At 47.2% G+C, this 23,529-nt stretch overlaps 1 protein-coding gene across 22 annotated transcripts in view; it reads left to right on the top strand.

The window, feature by feature from the left end:
• FBRSL1 (fibrosin like 1) overlaps positions 1 to 23,529 on the top strand; it is a 431,679-nt gene that overhangs the window by 180,685 nt on the left and 227,465 nt on the right. For 18 of the 22 annotated variants that reach the window (XM_021412375.1, XM_021412373.1, XM_021412367.1 and 15 more), the window contains one exon: positions 5,927 to 5,962. The exons of the other annotated variants lie outside the window; for them this stretch is intronic. In XM_021412375.1, coding sequence (XP_021268050.1) covers positions 5,927 to 5,962 — 36 coding nt within the window. The remainder of the gene's footprint in view (positions 1 to 5,926; positions 5,963 to 23,529) is intronic. 22 annotated transcript variants of the gene reach the window in all.

Here is a 23,529-nt window from a genome sequence, read left to right as displayed (position 1 = left end):
AGACAAGTTTTAACCCAGGTTTGAGCAGCAGATGTTGTGGTGTGCGGGACAGCGGCTGGGAATTTGCCACTTGTCTGTGTTCCCAGTGTTGATGTAAAATTCCCTTAAAACCTATTACTAAGCTGACATCCCTGTTACACGTGTACTCTCGAGTCCTCCACAGCCAGCACAGAGTCAACAGCTCTTTTCCAAAATGGGATTTTCCTCTGCTGTCTTTCATAGTGCGGTAATTGGAAGTTACTGGAGAATTAAGAGCCAGATAAGCCATGCTGCTATTTTGTTGTGTTGACCCAAGTAAAAGTGGAAGGCTTGGGCATTTTGTTTTGGCTTTCCCTATGTTCCATAATTGTCCTAGTCTTTTCTGATGTCCTGAGCAGTCCAAAAATCCACACAGAGCCTTGTATAATGGCTTTAAAAAAAAAAGGGTTTTATCTTTTTCTTGACCCATCAGCTTAAGAACTGCCTGCTTTTTAATGGATTTTCTCCCTCACTAAATTGAATGGATCGTCCCTCATTATCATTTAAATAGAAGCCTCACTCCCTGTGAACATGGAAAATTTGAATGTGGTAGTAGAGCTGTGATAATTTGAAATATTCGGAAGGTGGGGGCAAGGAGGGGGAGCAGGCGGCAGAGTGCAGAATTGCTGAATATAATTGTCATGGATTCTCAATTTTGTTGCCACAAGATGGGAAAATAGACTAATAATTGTCTTCCAACCCTAGTAGAATAGTTGCCCTAGTTAGCTGAAGCTAACACTCTAATTGTCATGGGGGCACAGAGATGAATGAGGATGTATGCAGGGCACAGCCAGGGCTAAATTGAGTGATATACTAAGGCAAAGAGCAAATTGGCAATTATTGGCCCAGCTGAAAAGGTTGGCAGGTGTGCTGCTTTCTCACGAGCCCTTAGGGGGAAATTGGAAATATAAAATATCGACCGTAAATACTCACTGATTAGGAAATATGTTGCGAGAGGCGCTGGCCACTTAAGAGTCAAAACTCTCCTTTTCAAGGGATTGACTTCAGCTGTACAAAAAAAAAAAAAAGAAAAAAGAAAAAAAAAAAAGCAAGCCCTGCTACTGAGTTGTTCAGAGCTGTTCCCTCTCGTCTCCCATCCCCCAGGCTATCTCTTCAGATTTTCCATCATCCGATCTTTGTGTGTTTGTTTGTTTTTCTTTCAATGTATTAACAGAAAGCAGTCTTTTAGGAAACTGAGAGATTTTCCTCTCTCTGAATGTTCTTTGATAAGTGCTTAGCATATTGTATAGACTAGATATAAAATTCTCTCTCTGGTGGATGAATACAAAATAATTTCTGTGATTTCTAATTCAAACAGTTTGCTGTGATCTGCTTCTCTTTGTGTGCCATCAGTCACTATCTCCCCCTTCCCTCCTACTTTCTGTACCATGCTTCCCCTCCTGGGGCAAGGGGATTAAAGCGGCGGCAGGGCACAAAGCTGCAGGTCCATTACGTGCGCCTAAGGCTGAAGTACCTTGCCAGAAGCATGATCAAAAGATCCTCTGAAGTGAGAATTGGACCACAGTGGTACCACAGGTCCACATTTATCCGCTTTACAAACGGGGAGACGCGTGGGATGCCTGGTCTCAGCTGTAGGCAGGGTGCGGCGGAACAGAAGAGCTCGGTGTGATTCAGACCCGGAAAAGCTGAGCACAGCAGCGATGCTGCAGAGGGACGTACCCTGAAGGAGCTCTTTGGAAGGCCTGGAATAGCGATATGTCGTAGAATCGCAGAATATCTCGAGTTCGAAGGGATCTCTAAGGATCCGCTCCAACTCATGGCTCTGCACAGAAATGCCCATGAATCAAACCACAGGACTGAGAGCATTGTCCGGGCACTTCTTGAACTTGGGCAGTTCGGGGCTGTGCCCGCTGCTCCGGGGAGCCTGTGCCAGTGCCCAGCCGCCCTGCAGTGATGAACCTTCACCTTATACCCAGCCTGACCCTCTCTCATCACAGCCTCATGCCATTCCCTCAGGTCCTGTCACTGTCACCAGAGAGAAGAGACCTTCCCCTGGTGCAACTTAAGGCCATTACCTCTCATCCTATCACTGTTACCTGAGGAAGGTGGCTGACCCCCACCTCACTACAGTCTCCTTTTGGAGGAGGGTGTGATTAAGCTCTCCCCTGAGCCTCCTCTTCACCATACTAAACAATCCCAGTTCCTTCAGCCACTCTTCATAAGAACAACTGCATAAAACTTTGTGCTGTTGGCAATTGCCCGGCTCTAATTGTCTAGATCTCTCCACAAGGCCTCTCCACTCTTGGTGGAGTCAACAGCTCCTCCCAATTTGGCACCATCAGCAGACTTGCTCAAAACACCTTCAAGTCCTACGACCAAGTCATTTATGAAAACATTAATGAGAACTGTCCTTAAAATGGTGCCCTGGAGATCCCCACTAGTGAATTGTTGACAGCGTCTGCCCCTACACATACCAGGCTAGAATCTGACCCTGCTTAGAAGAGTAGAATAAGCGTTTTAGAGCTTGGTGAAGTAAAAGCAGCAAGAGGATAGTTTTAAGACTCCCCATCAAACCGTGAGTCTTGATTTGTTTTGCATCATAAGAGCAGGGGAAGGCCATGCTTTCACGTATATAAGGGAAATAACGCTTCCCATCAATTTAGTTGACTAGCTTGCAAAAACTTGCTGAGGTTGTTGGTGAGGTTTTGTCATGATTTTCTCTTCTAAATTGCAATCACGGTGTTTATAATGAATAAAGAAGAGACCTCTTAAATAAAATTGCAGCGCACCTCCAACTCTCAAGGACGTTGGTGTGGGAATAGTTGAGTTGTTCAGCAGCAGGATTTTGTCTTTGCTGCCAGAAAGGTGTATTTCTTTACAACCAATGTAATTAACATGAGAGCTATCCCAGAGTAGAAATAATTTACTCTGTGACACAACTGAAATGTCTTGTCTGTGCTGTCTGGTGTTGTTTTTAACCTTGGGCTTAAAAAGAACTAAAAATCTTTAGCTGTAAAAGAGCACATCATCTGCAAAACATTATAAGCCATTTGTCTTTATGCACAAATGCCACCTGCACTGTAGTTCCACTTACATGTCATTAAATGCACAGACCAGCCTCATTTTGCCCCTAACTAGTACCAGGCTCCCTTGGAAGCTCCAGGAATGCCGGGCAGTGCAGAGAGAGGCACAAGGGCCACCCCTGTCAGTGTGGCAGCAGCCATACGAGGCTGCAGCTGCAGGCTGCCCAGTAACCGCTCCTGCCAGGCAGGCCCGCATTCACCGCCACAGGTTTCTCCCAGCTTGGGTAGAGGCCAAGTTAAACTTCCACTAAGATTTTGTACATTTGCAGCCACTTATTGATCGTTTTCCCTCTTATTTGATGTGGGCATTGAGACATATGGATTGAACTATGTTTATATCAACCCCAAAAGATATTCTCTTCAGGAACATCTGTTGCAGTCGCATGCAAACTGTTCTGCTCTGGTGCTCGTAGCTGATGTTCGTTGGGGCCTTCAAAGCTTCTCCATGTGGCAGTTTGGTATGGATCCTCCAAAAGAGCCCCCAGCGTTCCCAGCTAACCAAGAAAGCAACAGCGGTTTGTTAGATGTGCAGAAAAAATGCATGCAACAGCTCTAATTGTTGGAAAGAATTTTACAAGTTGAATCCAGAGTGTTCACCAGCTTCTAACTTTATACGCATAATAGAAATCCCAAGGGAGGGGAAAAAAAAAACTTTTTCCCCTTGATTTCCAGGAAATGTAACATTAAAACTTGCAAGGGAGAAAGCAGTCCTTAGATGTGAGAAGTGCCAGCGTAAATTGCCATTTTGTTTTAATTATTTCTGATGTAACACTTTATTCAGCAATTGTTTCTTCTTTTCTGCTCGGTGGTTTTAAATCAGTGGCCTGCAGATTCCTGGGGCTCTTGGGCAGCCTGGGATGCCTGGCCGTTATCTCAGCAAAGCGGCTCTGTGGGTTGTGTGCCTGGGTTTGCCAGCCAGGGTCTGCTCCGCGCCTGGAAAGTATTTGGGGGAGTCCACAGGTCGCCGAGAGTGAAAAGAAGCGTGTTACGGTGAGGCTGCTCGGAGGGGCTGTCTCCCTGGGGAGGAGCTTTGAATGAAACCTCCTGTTTCTGGTTTGGGTTATTATTTCCAATTTGTTATACTCTGTTGATCTCCGTTAAAAGAGAGCTGAGTGAGGGGCAGAGGAGGAAGTGCCGTCCGTCCTGCTTTCCACCTGTGTGCCCGGGTGAGTGGCTGAGCACCCATCGAACCGGGCAGGACGGAGCTGCGTTCAGCTGTCCCGCGTGCTTCTGGGGCTGCAGGATGTTGTTATTAAGTTTCTTCCTATGCAAGGCTCAATTCCACGAGCATTTGGGGTTTTTATTAAATGCGTTTAGGAGGAGGGATAGGTTCCTTTTAGTTTCTCAAAAAGAAAGAAGTGTTGCTCCCCTTCATACTATCAGTCTGTAGCAGTTTCTGGGCAGCTTAGATGGAAGAGGTTTATAAATACCTCTGCAGCTTTTTACGACTTGAAGGCAGAGGCCAAATCCATGTGTGATGCACAAAAGGCCGAAGGTTTGCCCCCGTAAGGGATCTGTTACTGGCATCTCAGACTTGCCCTGGAGCTGCCCTTCACCCACAGAGCAGAGATCTCTGGAGCCGTGTGTGTGCCAGGCAGGGCTCTGAGGATGGCAGCAAGGAGGGTTCTGTTGTACCGGTAGGGAGTTGCAGGTGTTTGCAGTAGCTCACAGTCAGTTTGCATCAATCTTTTTGGGGGGTGCTGTGCTGTGTTAGTTGTTGAGTACCACAGTAACACGTGGTGCTGCTGCAGGAAGAGAGGCAATGCTTGAGGTCCGCCTGCAGTGCATCAGCGTTCTTGCTCAGGCTTTGGTACCCACTGCAATATCAGTCTTGGAAACGGGACTGCTAAGACTCTGTGAATCTTGCTTAGTAAAGTCACGTAGCAGGGGCGTCGTGATTATAAATCACACTTGGAAATGGGCCTGCAGAGTGCTTGCTGGGTCATGTGCTGCTGCTCCCTCCGTGTCACATGCCGCGCTGTTCCAGGCTCCTTTTTAATTTCCGAAAAGAAGGCATAGAGCAGCAGCTGCAGATAGAGGTGGAATTCATTTAGCTGCTTCAAGGAGGCCACTGCCAGCAACAAACAGCAGCTCAGCAGCCTTGGGCTGTGGCGAGGGGGAGAGCCAGGCGGCTGGAGGGGCTATAATAGAAAGGAAAAGCACCGAGTGATTTGGCAGCCTGTGAAAGAGGTAAGGATGTGGTAGAGAAAGGAGCAGGAGGAGCTGGAATGAAAAGCAGAAGTAAACAATATAATTTAACTTATTCAAAAGGGACAGAACGCTTATTAAAGCTCCGAGAGATGATAAATTAGTGCTTCGGTGCTATTGTTTCAGATAGAGCTGTCATATGGTAATACTGCAGCGATGAAGGCTGCAGGCTCATGAATTCATGGAGGGGAATGGAAGTGGGATGCGTGGCTACGTGACAGAGCTGGAGCTGGTGAGGCAGGACGTGCTGCCTGAGCTGGGGGACATCCGTACACGTGTGCTGCGAGGAAGCGGTCGTTGCCTACTGGAGAGGGACAGCTTAAACAAATACTTCAGTGCATCCTTGAGTCCCTGTTTCGATGAAGATGTATCCCACACCGAGAGCCTTTACCTCAGTTAGAAGGTGCCGCTGAGGCACTGCGATAGCTTACAAAACCCGTGTCTGAAATAGCTCCGCAGCCCTCCCCTGGAAATGCTCTTTTGCTGTCACTGCCGTGGCAGCACGCAGGATGTCAGGAGAGAATTTGAGGCGCTCTGCTTGTGAAGTTTTCCCCTAAGTAATACCGGGCTGGGGGGGGGAATCACAAAATGATCTGATCTTACATTACACGGAATCTCTTGCATTACTTACTGTGGCATATTGTTTCCTCCCACAGAGTTCTGCTCAATCGCTTTCAGGAAGAGGCTACTCCGTAAGTCATTTTACAGCTAATTCTTTCGCTTCTGTTGATGTTGATTGCAGAGGTTTACACCACCTATTGCATATCCACTGCCATGAAAGAAATGCAGAGTATTAGAAGTAGGCTTAGAGAACGGGCCTGTCACGTACCTGGCAAGGGACCAGTCTGACATACGAGAGAGCATGAAGGGTCTGGGGATCCTTGAATTTAATTTTATGCCTCTGGAGATGGTTCTTTGGTTGCTGGATAGTGCATTTGAGCTAGAGAGTCAGCTCCTGAGAATTAAAAGACACATGGAGAGTTTTCAACATTGGTGGGAGATCCTTCCCTCCTCTCTCCCACTCACCCCCATATAGGTTGTCACTTTTGCATTAAATACAAGAAGAGAAAATTACTGTGCTTTAGGAAGCATTGTGACCTTCACCAGTCTGAGCAAAAAAAGTCAGTGCCCTCTTTGTTTACAAGCTCTGAGTTACAAGACAGTGTAGCAGAAAGACAAAATCCCTTTGTTTTCAGAGGAGGATTTTCTGGTCTTCTCACAGGAGAATACCAGGTACAGGGCTGGTGGTACAGGGCCAGGACGCATTGTCATGTGTGTGCAGTGGAACAGTGATGTTGAATTGACCACTTCTGTTCACATGTCCCTTATTTCTATGTGCAATCGCAGTTTACTCGTGTAGAGGTGGTACAGCTGGTTGTTTATTTGGGTACCTTTGCTGCTCGGTTGTCCAAAAAGGCAGGCACATAGATGTTAGTGTATATATTAATAACAAAATGGGAGAGGGTATGTGTGGCTTAGCGATGTCAGTATGAAAATTCCTGGAATCCCACTGTGTCTGCCTCTCATAACAAACGTGTGGTGTGTAGATATCTGTTACGATAACAGTAACACTGGTGCATGCTATGATATGTGTTATCAGAAACGCGTGATGCAAAGCTAAGCTCAACTGAATCGCAAACGCTTTACAAAATAACATGACTTGAAAAGTCGTAAAGTATTGTGAACGATGTCACAAATTTTTAGACAGTAATGATACATGTCTCCGAAGTATCCTTCCATCAAAAGCTTTCCAGCGTCCCAGGTGAGTATCGGTGCTGAATTCACCGGGCGATGAGGAACATTTGCTCTGGGACGGGGATTGAAATCTCTCCTGGCAGGCTGGCAGAGCGCTGCCTTCCCCTCGCACGAACAGCTGGACTCACCTAAGCTTCTAAAGGCAGATGCTGCATCTTCTGTTTATCTGAAAAATGCTGTGCGCGCCTGTGGCACCACATACATAATAATGAACCATCTTCACAGATTTCAAGACTGAGGGCATGGCTTGGGAATGAAGCAGTTCCCCACTGGCTGTAACGCAGATTTCAAAATCTTAATGGAAAAGGACCAAAGAGTTCTTTTTAGAATCTCTAGGCCTGTGAATCATAGGACTGTTTTGCACCACTGCTGAATGTTAAGGAATTTACTTTTGTCTCTCAGATAAATGATTTTGAGAAAATTTCTAGCTCCTTCTCTGCGTGTGTGTGGGGACGAGTTTCTTTTGTTTAGCCAACCCGTAACTTGCTAAGGGAGGTAGGAGCTGTCCGCGTGCCAAGGCAGTGTTTTGAGATTGTGAGCTGTGTGAACTGGGGTTGCTTTTCCTTATGGGTTGTCATTTTCTCTATTAAATTGCCTTCTGCCTCACCACGTACCAGCTGCTGAGGTTGACCATTTCCCTTAAGACTCCAGTGCTGCTCTAAATTGATTTAGCATAAGGCAGAGCCTATGGCTTCCAGCCATGACAGACCTCTCTGGCCCAGGCCCGCTCTGAAGCCGACCCTCCCAGGTGGCAGGGAGATGTTCAAACCATTGCTTCGAGAAGACTGGCCCCAACCCAGGGGTTGTCCATAATATCGGTAGCAGTTTTCATTTTCTCATGAAAGCAGCTGCCTGCAAAACACAAAGCCAGTGGTTTGGCTCTGCCCCTGTTTACACCAGACAGGTTGTTTGCCAGGTGTGGGGAAAGCGCATTCCCAGTGGTGCTAAGCGGGGAGCACATGCCTGCTGCCCTCCCGCTACAGCTGGTGTTGCTGGAGACTGCCACTGGCGAAATGATGAGATTTGTTGTCACTCTGTGAAGCGCTAGTACTGGGTTTCTTAAGCAGCTGTGTGAACACCACGAACTATTTCATGTGCATTCATTTTTTAATGAACTTGTTTCATATCTACTCACTTTGCCATTCGCTCCCTTGCCCTTGCAGACCAGTTTGCTTTCAGAAGCAGTGGTAGAAATGTTAAGGAGATCTGCTTTTGCAGAAAGGTTACTTAGAGCCTGTAGTAGCGACCTCATATGGGAAGTCTCAGCCCAAGTTTCAGCCATCCAGCTGGGCCTCCTGGGCAGGCCAGGAGAGCAGCACTGCCTAAACAAGGGCCATGCTTAGCACAGGCCTGAAATTCTGGGCTCCCTGAAGTCAACAAAAACCCCTGGTTACCTTCAGCTGCACCTAGGTTTCGTTTCTGCATTTGGGGCCATAAAAGTAGCGCTAACAGTGATGTGGAGCATAGTTTCTCAATCTATCTGAAGATGTCACAGGCAAAATTTCTTAGAAAGCTATTTCCCAAAATAAAGTTTTGAATGATATGCAGTTTTATGTGGATAACATGAGACATGTCGATGTCTGTACTGTTTCTGCAAGCTCCTTATCTCATCAGCAGCATGTGTTTCATATGTGCTTCCGCTGTGCTGAGAAACAGAATGCTAGTTTGTTTATGGAGGTTCACATCTTATTCCCTTTATGACTTGATGGTTCCATGTATGTACACACACTTCCTGCACGCACAGATGAGATATGTGATTTGAGTCAGGAAGGTCTGTCTGTCCTCCGAGCAGCCGGAGCGGGTTTTCGTTCTGGTAACAGTATGAGAGGCCTGTCTACTCGAAAATGCACTGATTTGTTTGAAACTGCGTGTAGGGTTACACACTGGCTGCATTGCTGTGGTTGGACCATCTATCAAATTTATTTCTGGTACCTAAGTCAATTTAGGATCTAAAATACTTAAAAAGTAGCTACAGCGAACAGAAGATCAGTCCGTGCAGTTTGTTGCTCACGGCTGCGAAGTCGCCGTTGTTTGCAGTTGAGCTCATCACGGAGACAAAGCCAAGCTGCAGTTGAACTTGACTAACTTTTGCAGAGTACAGTAAAGGATGGAAGTGGGAATACGTAGTAGCTTAAAAAAATAAACAAAAAACCTTTTCCAATAAATTATGGAGTTTATTTATAAAGCATTTCTGCAGCTGTTCCTCTTCGGAAATGGAAGGGACTAAAATGCAGGAGCGAATAACTGAGAATAAGCTTGAGAACATTCGGTGGATGGACAGCCAGTGCACCGACCTGTCCGAGTGTTCCTCAGAGCAGAAGTGCAGGAGGATGTAGCAGCTCTGTTTGGTTGCATTTGTTCTAGGAAGATTTTTTTTAAACAAAACCAGTAACATGCACTTGGCAACAAGCGGCAGCTGATTTTTATTCTGAGCTTCTGCAAAGTATCAGTGTCTTTGTGGCCTAGTCACATCCCTGTCAGCTCATCAAATTCTGTTGATTTTACATCATCCTTGTTGAGCACCGGAAACCGGTGTCTCAGCTCAGACTGCAGATCGTGAATATGAAGAACTGGACAAAGAACCCAGAAGGGCCGGGTCAGCGCTGCCCACAACCCGCTGCCTTTCTGCGGGGTGGTGCGAGCCGTGCAAAGAGCACGGAGATCCTTGTGTCCAAGGCCACTTGTGTGACTGCAGAAAGATCAGTGTCTATATTAAGATCAACAGCATTATTGCACTGAAGCATATCTTGCTTCTGCTTGGGAGTTCTTGTGGCTGCAGCTCGTGGGTGTGGAGGCGTGCTCGGTGACCAGAGCCAAACTCGGCTTGGAACTAATGGGCTTCCTCCGCTTGCTGATCTGTCACACTGATGAAAAATCTCTCCTGGTAGGTAGGTAAAATTTTGTAGCTGGGCTGGAAAAATCATTGCTCTTTTGGACCTTTGATAAATTAGCATTTTCCCATGCCAAAAATCAATATTGGAAACAGGGCTCTTGTTATGAATCTAAAACTGCTTGAGCTGGAGCCAAAGTTAAAAGATCAAAAAAATGAATTTAGTATGCATTTCCTACAGTAGTGTGCCTGTGGACTGGCAAAATGAGCAAGACTTTCTGGACTAGATTTATGAATAAGGGACCGATCATTCTAAAATAAGTATTAGTCTTGTTTTGCCGTGACGCCAAGTGCAAAGGAGGGACTGTAACTGTCTTCCTTTTCTGGACAAGAAGAATGGCAGGTAGGTTCCCTTCAGGTGGAGCAATGCTCCGGCTTAGAAGACAGATACTCAGAAAAAGGAAAGAAAAAGAGGCCGTGATGAAGTGGTGTGTGTTCTGTTAGAGCAGTAGCAATGCAGAGAATGAAAGAAGATAGAAAAATGAGAATATATTATAGAAATACGAAGACTTTTTAAAGGACTTCTCTCTATAAGACAGCTGGAGTATTTGAGAGCCAAGAACTTAACCGGGTGTGTCAATCCAAAGCAGTTAACCTCTGCTGTTGTTCTCTTTGTGTGTTCTGAAGTAGCCTCACCCCACAAGCGCCCTCCCCAGGTTTGAATGCATGCAGACAAATGGAGTTTTCTGGGTAAACAGTCCGCGTTCGTTCGCTCTGAGAGCTGCATTAGGCAGGGCCAGGCTGCTGTGAGCCCGCCGAGCAGCGGGCCCCTTGACTCTGGCGCCCGGCTGTAACCCATGAGCTCAGTGCTGTTGAGTAATTAGAGCATATATTATTCCAGATTTGTGCGGGCTCTTGAGGGTTTTTGAAATGTCCTGTGAAAAGCGTAAGCAGAAGTACAAACACAAACGAACTACGTACTTCAGCTTTACAAATACTGAAGCCCATGAACATCCTTACAACACATTTCCTTTAGAAGTTCCCTTTTCCGAAAATCTGTTTCTCCTTAGATGACTTCTGCTTTTAATTAGGATGAAAAGTCCCATAAATTTTCACTCATCTCCTCGGCCATAAATAAGCACAAAGGGCCCTCTCTGGCGAAGTTTCAGTCCGCCTGAACCAGTGGCACTGGCACTGGGCTGCCCCAGCGGCTCCCGAGGAGCTTTGTTCCCGCGGCAGCGCCGGCCGCTGCTCGCTCCTTTCCGTGCAGCCCCAGCACAGGGCAGCTGCAGCCAGCTGGTGCCGGGAGCCCCTGGAGGGAGGGGGCAGATGACTTCTGTGTGATTTTTGCCCGGTTTTTAATCTCCCTGCCATTGCCCCCAGCTTGGCTGGGAGTGCTGGGGAGATCAGATCTCTAATCTGTCCAGAAAGATGCTGTTACACAAACTCATCCCCAGAAATTCCCTGCGCTCCTCAGCTTTTGGGGCAGAATAACCTTGCTGTCGATGGCCTTACATGCCGAAATGAAGAGTTGTCCTAAATCCATCTTGAATTCTCCAGCCCAGAAAGGATTACATCTTACTGAAGAGGAAAGGCAAAGGATTTTGAGAGTATCTGGTCTTTATTTCTGGACCTTTTTCATTAAGACTGTCCAGAGGCAGTTGTGGCATATATATGCTATAGCTTTCCTTGCACAGCAGGGCAGGGTATTTGCTCATCTGTCTCGGTGGTTTTCACATCGTTATCTCTTCTCCCAGCTCCCTTTCCTTATACGCCCATGCCTTGTTCTACCTTTCTCTCCATTTCCTCTACCAAAACCAGCAGAAAGGCAGTGCAAACAGACAATTGATCGGGGCCGGGGCTGCCTGGTGAGCACAGTGAGCAGGGGTAAGTGCGGGCCCTCTGTGGGGATTTGGGTTTCATTTTTTAATTCTCTGTTAGTCTTGTGCAGAGGGAATTGGCAATGCTGGGGCGTTGTGCCTGGAGACAGGGCTGACATAGCCAGCTTCTGAGGGCTGCAGGGCGCTGGGGTTTGCTGCGCTGCCGTAGGTTCCTCGGAGGAAATTCACGTGGTGGGGGAGTTCACGCTTTCTTGTTTTATCTCGTATCTCGATATGCCCTTGCTGAAACCTACACCCAAAACCACGATGTGTGAGGGGAGCAGCAGAGGAAATAACAGTGGCATTAACTCATAATGCTATTGTAGAAATGAGACAAGTGACACGTTTTGGTGACCTTAATAGTAGGTGTACAAGAGAGAACAAGGAAAAGAGATGAAGTGAATTAACTTTGTGGATGCTATTGGCATTAGAGAATGCTGCCATTTTAGTGCAGTGCACAATTTAAAATATTTAATTGTGCTGTTCTCTGGAATCACATTTTCCTCTCATGCTCAGGAACAGAGTTCTATTACGTCCCAAAATGGGTTTCCCTGTACTGAACTGCTTGGAAATAAACAGGTCTACATAAGGTGAGTTTTTTGGACCAGTGATAAAGCCACCTGGGTTAGGGAGGGTTTCCTGGAGGTTAGTGACTTTTACACAGTTTCATCTCATGCATTTCTTCTCTGTCTCCTTTTTTTTTTTTTAACTGGGATTCATCATTAAGGGCTAGAGACAAATCTCCATTTCTTCATTGTCTTAACAGAAAACATAGACGCAACTGTAATTTAGCAAAACAGATACAATCGTGAGTGAGATCTCACACCATAAAGGGCTCTGGTAACATACTGAGGTGTGGTGGCTCTGCTGCGAAAACTGCAAATGGGAGAAAATCTGTTGTGTGCTGCAGGTTGAGGTTTCTCTCTTTCTCACTTGGTGTTTCATCCTGGCTGCAGTGTAGCAGGCTGCTAAGATGCAAACATACTGGAGAACACAGCTGCGTGTGCAGCAGAAAGGCAGCGCTCCTGTGCTTGCTATGGGTGGAGGAGCAGAGGAATGGCACCGTGTCTGTTTCTGCAAGGGGAAGAGCCCAACAGGGCAGCAGGACGGGCAGGGTAAGGAGCAGGAGTCATATGGGTGCTGGAGAGACGGCTTTGCATCTGCAGTGCTGCTCTGCTGGGAGAGGAGTGTGCAGCCGAGCCCCTGCTCAGCCGTGTGAAGGACTTGTGGGCGCCGTCAGAGTTTTACTTCCTATCTCCTTAGCATTTCAACATCAGTGTTCCTTGTTGGGTCTGGCCCCAGTCACCATGACTGGGTGACATTTTAGAAAGCGAAATAATGGCCAGGTGCCCTTTCTCCTTCTTATGTCAAGTAAGTCAATGGAAGGGTAACAGTCCTGCTTACCTGATGCAAAAGGACCAACGGCAAGAAAGCCGGGGAATGCAGCACAAGGGAGACAGCGTAAAGGGACCTCTAGTGTGCACCCTGTCTGTGAGAGATGAGTTGCAAAGGGATGGGAGCCCTTTCAGTGCTATTTGGCAGCCAGTGGGGCCAGGAGCTAGACTAGTACTAGACTGTTTGTTTGAGTAAAACCTTTTTGGAGGCAGTGATACAATTCAAAGGTTCAGTCGTTGCTGTACCTGAAAATTGGTCACTGTCCACCTTGCTTTAAAACCTGTTGGTTGATGGGACTGTTGCTATGAGAGAAATGTTCAACTTCCAGCTGAAAATACCCAGTGTTCAGCTTAGCTCTCAGTGACTGCAGCTGGGCTTTCATTTTTCAGCTCATCACAGGTCAGGAACTCAAAGGCACTGAGGCCGAGTAAAACTGTTTGTCGCTCTGAGCTCTGCTTTGCTTTTGTGTGAATTGTCTGCTTCTGCGGCACTTTGTTTCATGACTTTTTTAAAGTTTGCTTTACTACGCTGTTCTTGGAACAGATACAAGAACCAAAGCTACTTTTTAATTAGCCCTGTGGCCCATCCGGGGTGTATGTGCTAACATCTTGGCTGTACAGTGTATTTCCAATGAAAGGGAACAGTTTGCCATAGAGTCTGGTAACCTTGAGGTCAGTTTTGAGCTGAAAATTGCTTTTGATTATGGTGTTAGTATGTGGCTCAAAAAAATAAAATCAAAAATCTAGCAAGAACTTGTGGTCCTTACAGTGCTGTCAGCGGCACACTCGAGAGATATCACATGTAGATTTTAAGGGAATTAATGGTTTCATTTATAGATTCCTTCTAGATAGAGTCCTGTACCACTAATTGTGAGTATTCCAAGTTTTGCAACCAGAGTGGTGGGAATTCAGCGTCCCGTCTCCTGGTGGTGGCCCTGTCTGCAGTGCTCTGTACCGGAGCGTGGGCTGCAGCTGTGTGCCCGGTACAGCCGAGGAGCCCGAGCTGCTGGGGAGCTGTCTGCATAACTCCCTGCATGCGTTCACTGAAGGTCTCCAAGAAGCACGTTAGGGCTGTGTGGCTGGTAGGTGTTTGCAAACCTGGGTTTGTTTTTTTGTTTTAAACCGGTACCTTACTATGTTGGGTTTGTTTCAGAGGCTGTTGGGTGTGGTTCTTAGGTTTTCTGGGCCTGGTCATGCTTCATCTTGGGGCGGTTCCTGCTACCCTTGAAATCGGCTGCTCCAGCCGAGATTTTGGGCCCTGTTCAGCACTCGGAGCACTGCAGGTGGCACCGCGCGTGCTTTTAATTCATGCAGCATCACACTCAGACCAGTCAGTAACGACCAAGGGGAGAAAATGGTGACACTGAGGAGGGTAAAGCATACATCGTTTTTAAAAGGCTGATGAACCAGTGCTGTCAGCTTCAGTGGATAAAACTCCGAAAGTGATCTAGTGAGTCACCAAAGCCATGTGCCCTCTTTTTGTGTCCTGGTTAAGAACACCAGGTTTAGTCAGCAGGAGAAATTTCCTGCTGCCATCACAAGGCAAGGACTGACCCGCAGACCCTGGGCAGCAGCACGAGCCGCTGAGAAGTTAAAAGCAGAGGGATATTCTTATTGTGATGAACCAGATTCAGAACTTGTTCTCAGAAATCATTTGTGTTTACAAGGCTCTTCTCTGTAAGCATTTTTTGTAGCAAAATACAAGCAGATGTTGACACAAGCGTGATTATAAGGCTCATGATCAAAGTTAAATCAAACCTTCTCTTCCAGTTTGAAAAACAAATTTTCCCCACAGTGTTCACGCTGTTCTTCCAAAGCTGCTTAATAGCGTCTTCGCCAAGTAGCAGGCTGGTTTAAGAGGAAAAGAGCTTGAAGCATGAAGATTAGTGTATGACAGCGAAGAAGCCCGAGGCCAATAAGTACTGTGTAACTGGCAGGCATCAAGCTGTGATGGGTGGAGGGCGGTCACAGATTTGTTTTAAGCGTCTTTCCCTCCCACTAAGGACTTGCTGTTCTCTAAGAGCCCTGATTCAGATCATTTCTAGGGAGCCAAGGGAGAGGGCGGGAGAGAGTAATAAATGGTCCCTTGAAAACAAGAGTCAGTAATACGTGCCACATGACGACCCAGTCAGCCTATGTAAGTGCAGCCGGTTTCCTGCTGAAGGTTCATTTCTGAGAGATTGTGAGAGCGCTCGAACAGGAAGCTGCAGCTTCACCAAACGGTTTCGGTATCAGTGTGTTATCTGTGGTCATTCCCCTCCACAGCTTGCGGCGAGCTTCTGGTTAGCAGAGAAAGACACTTTGAGCTGAGCTGGCATCAGTTCCCACCTACTTAATCATGTACGCTGCGAGCTGTGTGGTTAGCTCGAGTCCCCCGCTTGTCTTGTGGATTGCCAGTGACAGGAAGGTGGAGATGCATTGAGTGGTTCAGACAGGAATAGCTTGGTTATCTGATGGTCACCCCAGAGACCGATAAAATTCGGTGAGCTCTTTTCTGAGAAGACATCAAAAAAGCAGAAACTGTTGTCTGTAACCACCTGAAGAGTTTATAACGTCAAGGGAAATTTTTCTTATCTTAAAAGCCTCAAAACTGTTAACCCGTCTTAACCACTGCAGACCACAGCCGTGCCTTAGACTCTCAGTGTGCGCGATGGAGCCGGCAGAGACCATCATGTGCAAGGGCTGTAAAGTTATATCGGGGAAATGCTGTAGATCACATCATCAAAAACTACTTTGGCGCTTCAAACTGGAGATGAACAACTTGAAACAGATGAGAGGAACCAGTCTTTTCTGAGGGATCGTGCTCTGTGTTTTCAGGCAGCTCGTTCTCCCCGAGGCTCTCAGTTGCCAGGACTTTGGGCACGCAGTGCTGTGTCACCCTCCAAAGCACAGCCTGCCTGATACTAGAGCCTGAAGCCAAAAAGATGGTGGCAGTGCCATGGGCTTGCAAAGGTTAGAACAGGGGTGCTTGTCATATTGTCGGGACCGCTTAGGGCACCTGGTTTATTTTGCTGGTATATTTGCTAAGCAAACTGCAGGCTTACAATGGACAAGATTTAGAGAGAGACCTTGGGCAAACGAGGTTTTAAATTAGTACTTTAAAGGTGGCCTTGGGCAAGTTGCTCTGAGCCTCAGTGCCTGAGGTCCTCGTCATTCAAATGGGCAGCGGTGCTCACCGCCATTGCACATGGAGGTGGGCAGATAGGAAGCGTTCTACTCGGTTTTGCTCAGCGTTTGAAATAAAGAGGACACATTTGTGAGGACACATGCTGCACACGAGGTATGAGACGCTTCTGTCTGCTTACGCTGCGCGGCTCAGTCTTTCAGTGACAACCATAACAATCAGTGCTTTTTGACTCAAAGCTATTTCCTTTCCTGGTGCAGATTGTCTGGTATGCATAACGTGTTAATTTAACAAAGCAGTTCTTTTGATACAGCTTTAATTTTTTAACAACAGCTTGGAGGCAGTGATGTACAGATTATATATTGTCAGTTTCCCAATTAAAGTTTTACAGGAAAATACTCTCGTTTTGCTTTAAGCCTGTGTTGAATTCTTCCTTCTGGCACTTGTGCAAATGAAAACTGTGCTGTTGCAAAGCATCCATTTGAAACCTTGAAATATTTATTGCAGCTGCATTGAATACTGAAGCAGAAATCTTCCTGTAGGCTTGTTGATGTCTGTCATACGCATATATTTTGTAATTAAATGCCTGGAAGAGTGTGTGTGCGCGTGTGTGGTTGGTTTCTTGTGCTTTAGGTTTTTTTTGCAGGTTTTGTTGTTGCTGAGCTGTTTTTCCCAAGAGATGATTTTAACACATCCCTTTCAAGAGTTCCTGTGAAATCTTAGCTGAGGCAAGACCGCATCTTTGAAGTACAACGTAATAAAAACAAGGCTCCTTTTAATTGTTGGGCAGAACATTGAGGAGGTGACTAAACTGCTGCCCTTCCTCGAATGCCTGGCCTTGTGAGGGTCACCCCTCCAGCATCACACGTCTGTTCAGAGGATGTGGGATGGAGAGCGCTTGAAGGGACCAAGATAAAATATTTTGTTCTTAAAACGTTACCCACAGACTGAACAATTGCAGCTGTGTGTAATTTTTAGTTTTATATTCTCTTTCCCCCTCTTCTTCCCAGCCCTTTGTCTTAGATAAGACCAAGCCAGTGACTTTTCATGTTTCTGTCACCTGGAAGCAACAGGGTCTGACCACATCTAAAACAGTCTGCTAGTCCAGGAAAGCCTGCAACCCAGAGGGTCCTGGCGGGATGAGATCTTGTGCAGCCTGAGCTGGAACTCAAAGCGGTGTAGGGCTGGTGTTAGGGAGCGCGAGGAGCACGCAGCTCCAGCACCAACAGAAAGCACCACTGGCAAGCCACAGAGCCAGTGCCACATGGCATGTCCCCTGCGCCCCAGAGTCCGGTGCCCTGGTGGCACAGGCAACCAGGCCTCGGCACACCCCCACCAGCAGCATTGCCCACCTGCATGTTGAGTGATGACTGGAGGAATTGAACTGGAGTGTCAGCTCATTTAGATTAACCTGCAGAGGCATTATCCGTTGCCTGGATTTGCGAGGAAGCATGGTAGCACGATGATATTTGCAGCAGCATCTCCACCTAACCATGAGCAGATTTCTGAAAGGGGGAAGGGGCAGCTGCTTTTCTGGATAGCGAGCGTGACCCTTGGGCGTGCGGTGAGCCAGCAGCCCGCAGCAGGGCTTGGGAGCGAGCTGCCAGCCGGAGTGCTCCGTGCTGCCGAGGTGCCAGGGAGCCACCTGCCCGCCTTGGAACCAAGTGCTGCGCTCTGTGGTTTGCATTTCCCTTGTTTTCTGTCTTTGTTTTTATTTCCAACCGATCTCTTTGGATTAGTCCTACTGCTAGATAATTACGACTTTTATATTGACATCTTTTCCTCAAGCTTGGCTGCGTTATTTTTGGGCAGCTATTTAAGACTTCATTATTTTTTAAAACATATTGTGTCCTTATTTGCATATTTATATTTCAGAACAAACAAACAGTGATGTGTCTCACAGTACATCTTTGTTCAAGCGTTTTTCTTAGCAAGTAGAACTTTTTCAGGCATGCCAGAATCAGCTTCATTATATAAATCCTATTTATGGCTCCTATTTAGAGCAGGGAGGGGAGGGAATTAAAGGGACTGTTGCCACAAACACTGTCTGGGGCAATGTGAGAAGGTATTACAGCAGGTCCCTAGGGGAATGGCCTTTCTGTGTCTGTTTTGTCAGCATTTCTTCTTAAGTTCTACATGCTTTTTCCTTTGTTGGACACTGGAGCAGAGGCTGAGGACATAAGCAGAAGGGCAGAGCTGGGCTGCGTGTGCTGGTTGAACACCATGTAGAAACCCCTAGCAGACACTGAACAAGAGGGGGACAGAATTCTCACATGGCTGCTGTACGGTGGGCTCATGATACGTAAATGAAAAGAATAGATATTTATATGGGGGAAAAAAAAGCCAAGGCATTCGTTATCAAAACAAAAAGAAATTGATTCTACAGCAGAATTTTATCCCAGTGACTTTGTTTGTATAATGGGCAGCGATTGATGTGAAGTTAATCGTTTTATCTGAGGGATGCTAGTGCAGGCTGGCAATTAGTACCCGGCCCTGCTGATTGGCGGCACTGTGGTTGGCACACAGAACTGAGGTCTGGGCAGCAGAGCCTGTCGGGCCCCACTTCATCCGCTGATTTGGTGGGTTTTAAAGCATTGTGGGGGAAGGCAGAACACAAATCTGGGGATTTGGGGAAGTGTTTCTATTGATTTCCTCAGCTGACTGATGGCCTCTGAGCTGTTGGGTTGGCAGGATTGATGTGGTAGTTGCCTTTCAGAAATAAATGCTAAAATCTGGCAAAAAGAAAGGAAATCGGTTCCTCAAAAGCTTCCATCAATACTGCTATTCTGAGTAACAGTGGAAGTTGTTTGGGGCAATGTAGTGTAAAAGAAGTCTCAGTGTTCGAACATGCATGAAGAGGTATGCAAATGAACTTCAGATCAACCTGGTGTTTAGGAAGAAGGGCTTTGGCATGTTTGCAGCTGAAGTGTCCACACATCACCCATCTTCTTGGCCCCAAGTGCTGTGACGCATCGTGCATCAGCGACTAACGCTTTAAAGTTTCTGTTCAGGTGGTTGGGTCAGCAATCAGAACAGGCTCGTTGGGAAGATCAAAGAGGAGGGCAGGTTCTCAAAGGAGAAAGAAAAATTAGAAGGGCAGTTTGCAGTTTCACATTAATTTTCTTCATTGCTATACTGGACAGCCAGGGAAAATGAGGAGAAGATGATTGCAGGAAGGGGCTGAGTGGTGTTGAAATGTGCAGAAACAAAGCTGTGGGGCTGCCTGCCAGCTCTTTGTTGTGGGCTGCAGGGGGCAGCGGGATGGATCATTACCTCAGGCATGAGGTGTGCAAATGGTTCAGCGTCTGAACAGTGCATTTGGCACAAGATGGTTTTTTCTTGAGCTCTTGAGGGCGAGGGGTCTTTTTGTGTTTGGTTTTTTTTTTTTTCTGGTTTGTTTTACTGGAGGTGTGGAGTGTGAAAGAAAGATCCTCAGTAAGACTAGTCTCTGCTTCATGCTTTGCACCTGATCTGATCAGAACCTTATCTCTGATCCGTCTGTGCCTTGGGCAAACATCCTTGTGCGCGTTCTGTTCAGGTAGCTCTTTCCCTCGCTGGCCTTGGACAATGAGTGGGAGAGCAGCAGGGCTGTTTTCATCTCTGTGGCAGCAGTAGGAAGTTGCAGCAGTCCCAGGAGAGCTCAGCACATGGGGCAGAGGGGCTTTGCAGGCTGCACCGGATCAGATCATGTCTGTGGCTTTACTTTGCATGGTGTTTTTCACTCACCAGAGCTTCTCAAGTTGATTGATTTTGTCAGAATTTGCTTTAAAAGAAATGAGTTCTTATCAGCAGTAGTGAAATCTAAGGCAAACATGTCACTGAAAATAAGCTTACAATGGCTTTATCAAGATCTCATGAATTGAGGTTTTGAGATATTTAAATGTGTTCGTTTGCTACCGAGCTGGGAGCACATGTAGGAAGGACGTGTACTTAAAGACGCATTATAAGCAGCCAGATTCAGAGCTTCATGGAGCCTTACTGCTGGCGTTCTCCGATTTCAGATTTGTAGTGATGTGCTTTGAATAACATTGTGTTTCATTTTGATCAGAATCTGTTTCCCTTTTACCTAGACCTCCTTTGTAACAGTAGGTTTGTCTCATTCCTCGCTTAAGGAGTCTAGTTAGTGGCTTTCAACCTTTTCAGTTTGCACCCACCCTAAGAGAAACACCACAAAAGTGGTGGAGCGCCGTGTTTTGAACGTGAGGCTGTCTCAACAGTAGGCTTGCTTAGCCACCTTCTTACAGCTAATGTAGGAGCACGAGGCAGAGCCAGAGGTCTGGTGTCCCAGGGCTGACGGGCAGCTTGGCACAGAGCAGCACAAGGACTGATGGCACAGTCCTGCAGAGGTTGTGCTCACAGTGTCCCTTTGGGCTCAGTGCCTACCATGGTGGGCTTTCCTCATCCTCACTGGAGTTGGGATCCAATTGGTTTGGGTGCTGCATTGTTCTCTGACACCTCTTTTAATTTCACTCAAGTGGTATTTTCGTGGTGCCGTGGCGCTGTGAGAGTTGTAAGTGATCCTGTTACTCAAGGAGAGTTTGCCATTTGGTTGGAAAAATTGCTTTTCAGTGAAAATCATCTTGGAAGTTAACATGTTCGTTAGTCACTGGAGTGGCTCACAAACTGTGGATTATTTTACAACATGTCCTGGTTGCTTGCATACAGATTGCCTTTATATTAATCTTTAAAGTTGCCGTCTTGAATGCCTGTAATTTCAGCATCCTGAATGCTAACCAACAAAGGAAGCGTGGTTTTGTGTTCAGAGCGCAGGGCGAGGAGACGTCAGGTCTGCGCCATGCTCCTGGCACCCCTTGATCTTGCCGGCGGTGTGGGCACGCTGCTCGCTGAGCTGCTCAGCCCAACACAGGGCGGGGAGACCTCGGGGTGTCGTGGTGAGAGGGCGGGTGGACATGCAGCGTGCTGTGAGGAGTGCACGTGTCAGGGTTGGGGAGTTACCAACAGGTCCCAGCAGCCTCCCGCTTCTGCCCGGGGCACGAGCAGTCTGGTCCCTGGAGGGGCTCAAGGCCGTGGATGGGTCCTGGGCAGCCTGAACTGGTGGGGGCAGCCAGCCCAAGGCAGGGCTTGGAGCTCGGAGATCTTGAAAGTCCCTTCCAACCTAAGCCATTCCGTGATCCGCAGTGTTATTTTCCCCCTCATCGTATTTCTGTGTTCTGCACGCAAGGATGGAGGAGAAGTGGGGATGGCAGAATCAGCACTCACTGGCAGTGGGTCACACCGGTTCCTGCCCGCCGCTCCCGTGTGTCCCTCCACAGCACATTGCCTCTGCCCAGAAAGCTTCTGCAGAACGCAGCGTGCTGCGCTCCAGGTGGCCCCTTGTTAGCTCTGCATTTCCCTGGTTCCTTTGCTTCTCCAGGTCTGAGTTAGACGGCCTGGTGCTCCATCAGAGCAGCCCTTCTCCGCCTGGCAGCAGTAACGGCTGCTGTCATCTCCCCTCAGACGGCCGGGTTAGGCCACGGCCTTCATCCCCGCTCCGTCCCGCAGCGCTGAGCCGCGCGCAGGTGTTCCTCCGCTCTGCCCTCTCACATGCACCGCAAATTAGTAACAGAAGCTAATGGCCCAGCATGCGGCCATCAAAGGGCTGACAATTCCAGCCTTTCCAAAGGGCCCTTTATGTCACAGCCCCCCACGAGACCTGTCCGGCTGAAAAGCCCATTTGTCTGTCCCTGTGTGCGGGCCTGCCGCAGCGCCGCGGCCACTGCTGGCCCCACGCTGCGCCCCTGACTGTTGCTGCTAGCAACAGATAACATCGCTGTTCCCCGCAGCGGGGCCGCAGCACATCAATCATCCGGCCCAGATAAAGGCCCCGGGCCTTTGGCCCCATCCCTCGGTTGTTTCTAAATAATTTCCAGTGGCTGAGCATGCTATGGTGTAGGCTGGGTAATTCAGTCCAGAAAACTTCATTTCACTAAAAATGCTTTGATTTCTCTCTTTTTTTTCTTTTCTTTTTTTTTTTTTTTTTTTTTTTTGAGTAAAGACTGTTTTTGTTCAAATAGATGTTTGTTTCGAAAGGGGGAGTTTAGCTGATGAAAGGGATGCCGTGGAAGTTCAGAGTGAGAATAATAAATAGAACTGTGTGGCTAAATGTAAAGTACAACCACGCGGGCAGCAGTAAGAATGAGCATTGACTGGGAGCCACAAAGCGAGGGGAGCTCCATGGGAAGCCTCGCTCCGTGCCAGCGTCCTTCAGCTTCCTGAATTTAGATACATTTAAATGGAGATTAATCTTTATATATGGGTAACATCATCTCTGCCACACCTTTATTAAAGAGATTTATAGCCGGGCATCAAATTACGCTTTTAACACAGCCTAGTTGGTTTTTGGTAGCAGCAAATCATATTTGTAACTACAAATAACTAAACAAATGTGACAGTAGCAAATTCTCTCCTTGACACAGCTAATTCTTCATCCTGTCTTAATGTTCTGCTGTAAAGCCATAAGGAATTGTGATGCTTAGAGCCTGGCAGTCCCAGGTTTTGTCCTTACCACTCAGCAATCCTTCAAAGAAGAAACCATTGCAGTTTGCGTGGAGGAGCATCGCAGTCTCGGCAGTGGGGAAACGCTATCTTCAGACCAGCCCTGTTTTGCAATCTGGCAGGCTTGTGCTGTGCACGTAGGTAGAATGTAGCAGAATACCCAGGGTAAAATCCAGCATTAGGTCACAAATAAAATCTCCTTGGAAACCCTAAAAATTAAATCCCAGTCAGGCTGCCCTCTGCACATGCGTCTTTGCATACTAATTGCACGGGCCCTTTGTATTTACTGTGGATACTAGTTACCACTAGTTCTCAGTGGGAACTGGGCGCTAATTCACTAATGCTGCTTTTAACCTCCCAGTTTACAAGCCTCGCCTTTCCAGGCACCTCAGTCCTGCTGGTATCTGCTAAGCACAGGCTTGATCCAGTACGAGTGCACTGCTGCCATTGGCTGGTGATGAGTCTCTCCCAGCTGTGCAGGTCCTGCACACTTGTTGGTCAGGTACAGCAGCAGACTTCAGCTGTGCAGCGCTGGACAAGTATGCTGAACAGCAAGTCCTCTGCAATTGTTGGAGTCCTCAACAGAGGCTGATTTGCTTTGCTCTGAGCCTGTGCTCATGATGACTATGATACTCTTTAGAGTATCATAGTTCATAATATTTTCATCTTACTTTACAACTACAGTTGGAAACATGCAGTATAGCTAAGGTAGGATAAATGTTTGAAGACCTGTGAAATTTTAAGAAAATACATGTATACTTTCCAGCATGAAAGAATGCAT

Source organism: Numida meleagris, chromosome 14, assembly GCF_002078875.1.
Source record: "Numida meleagris isolate 19003 breed g44 Domestic line chromosome 14, NumMel1.0, whole genome shotgun sequence".
Taxonomy (NCBI): Eukaryota; Metazoa; Chordata; class Aves; order Galliformes; family Numididae; genus Numida; species Numida meleagris.
Note: the sequence above shows the minus strand (reverse complement) of the source record. Positions and strands in the feature narration are given on the sequence as shown.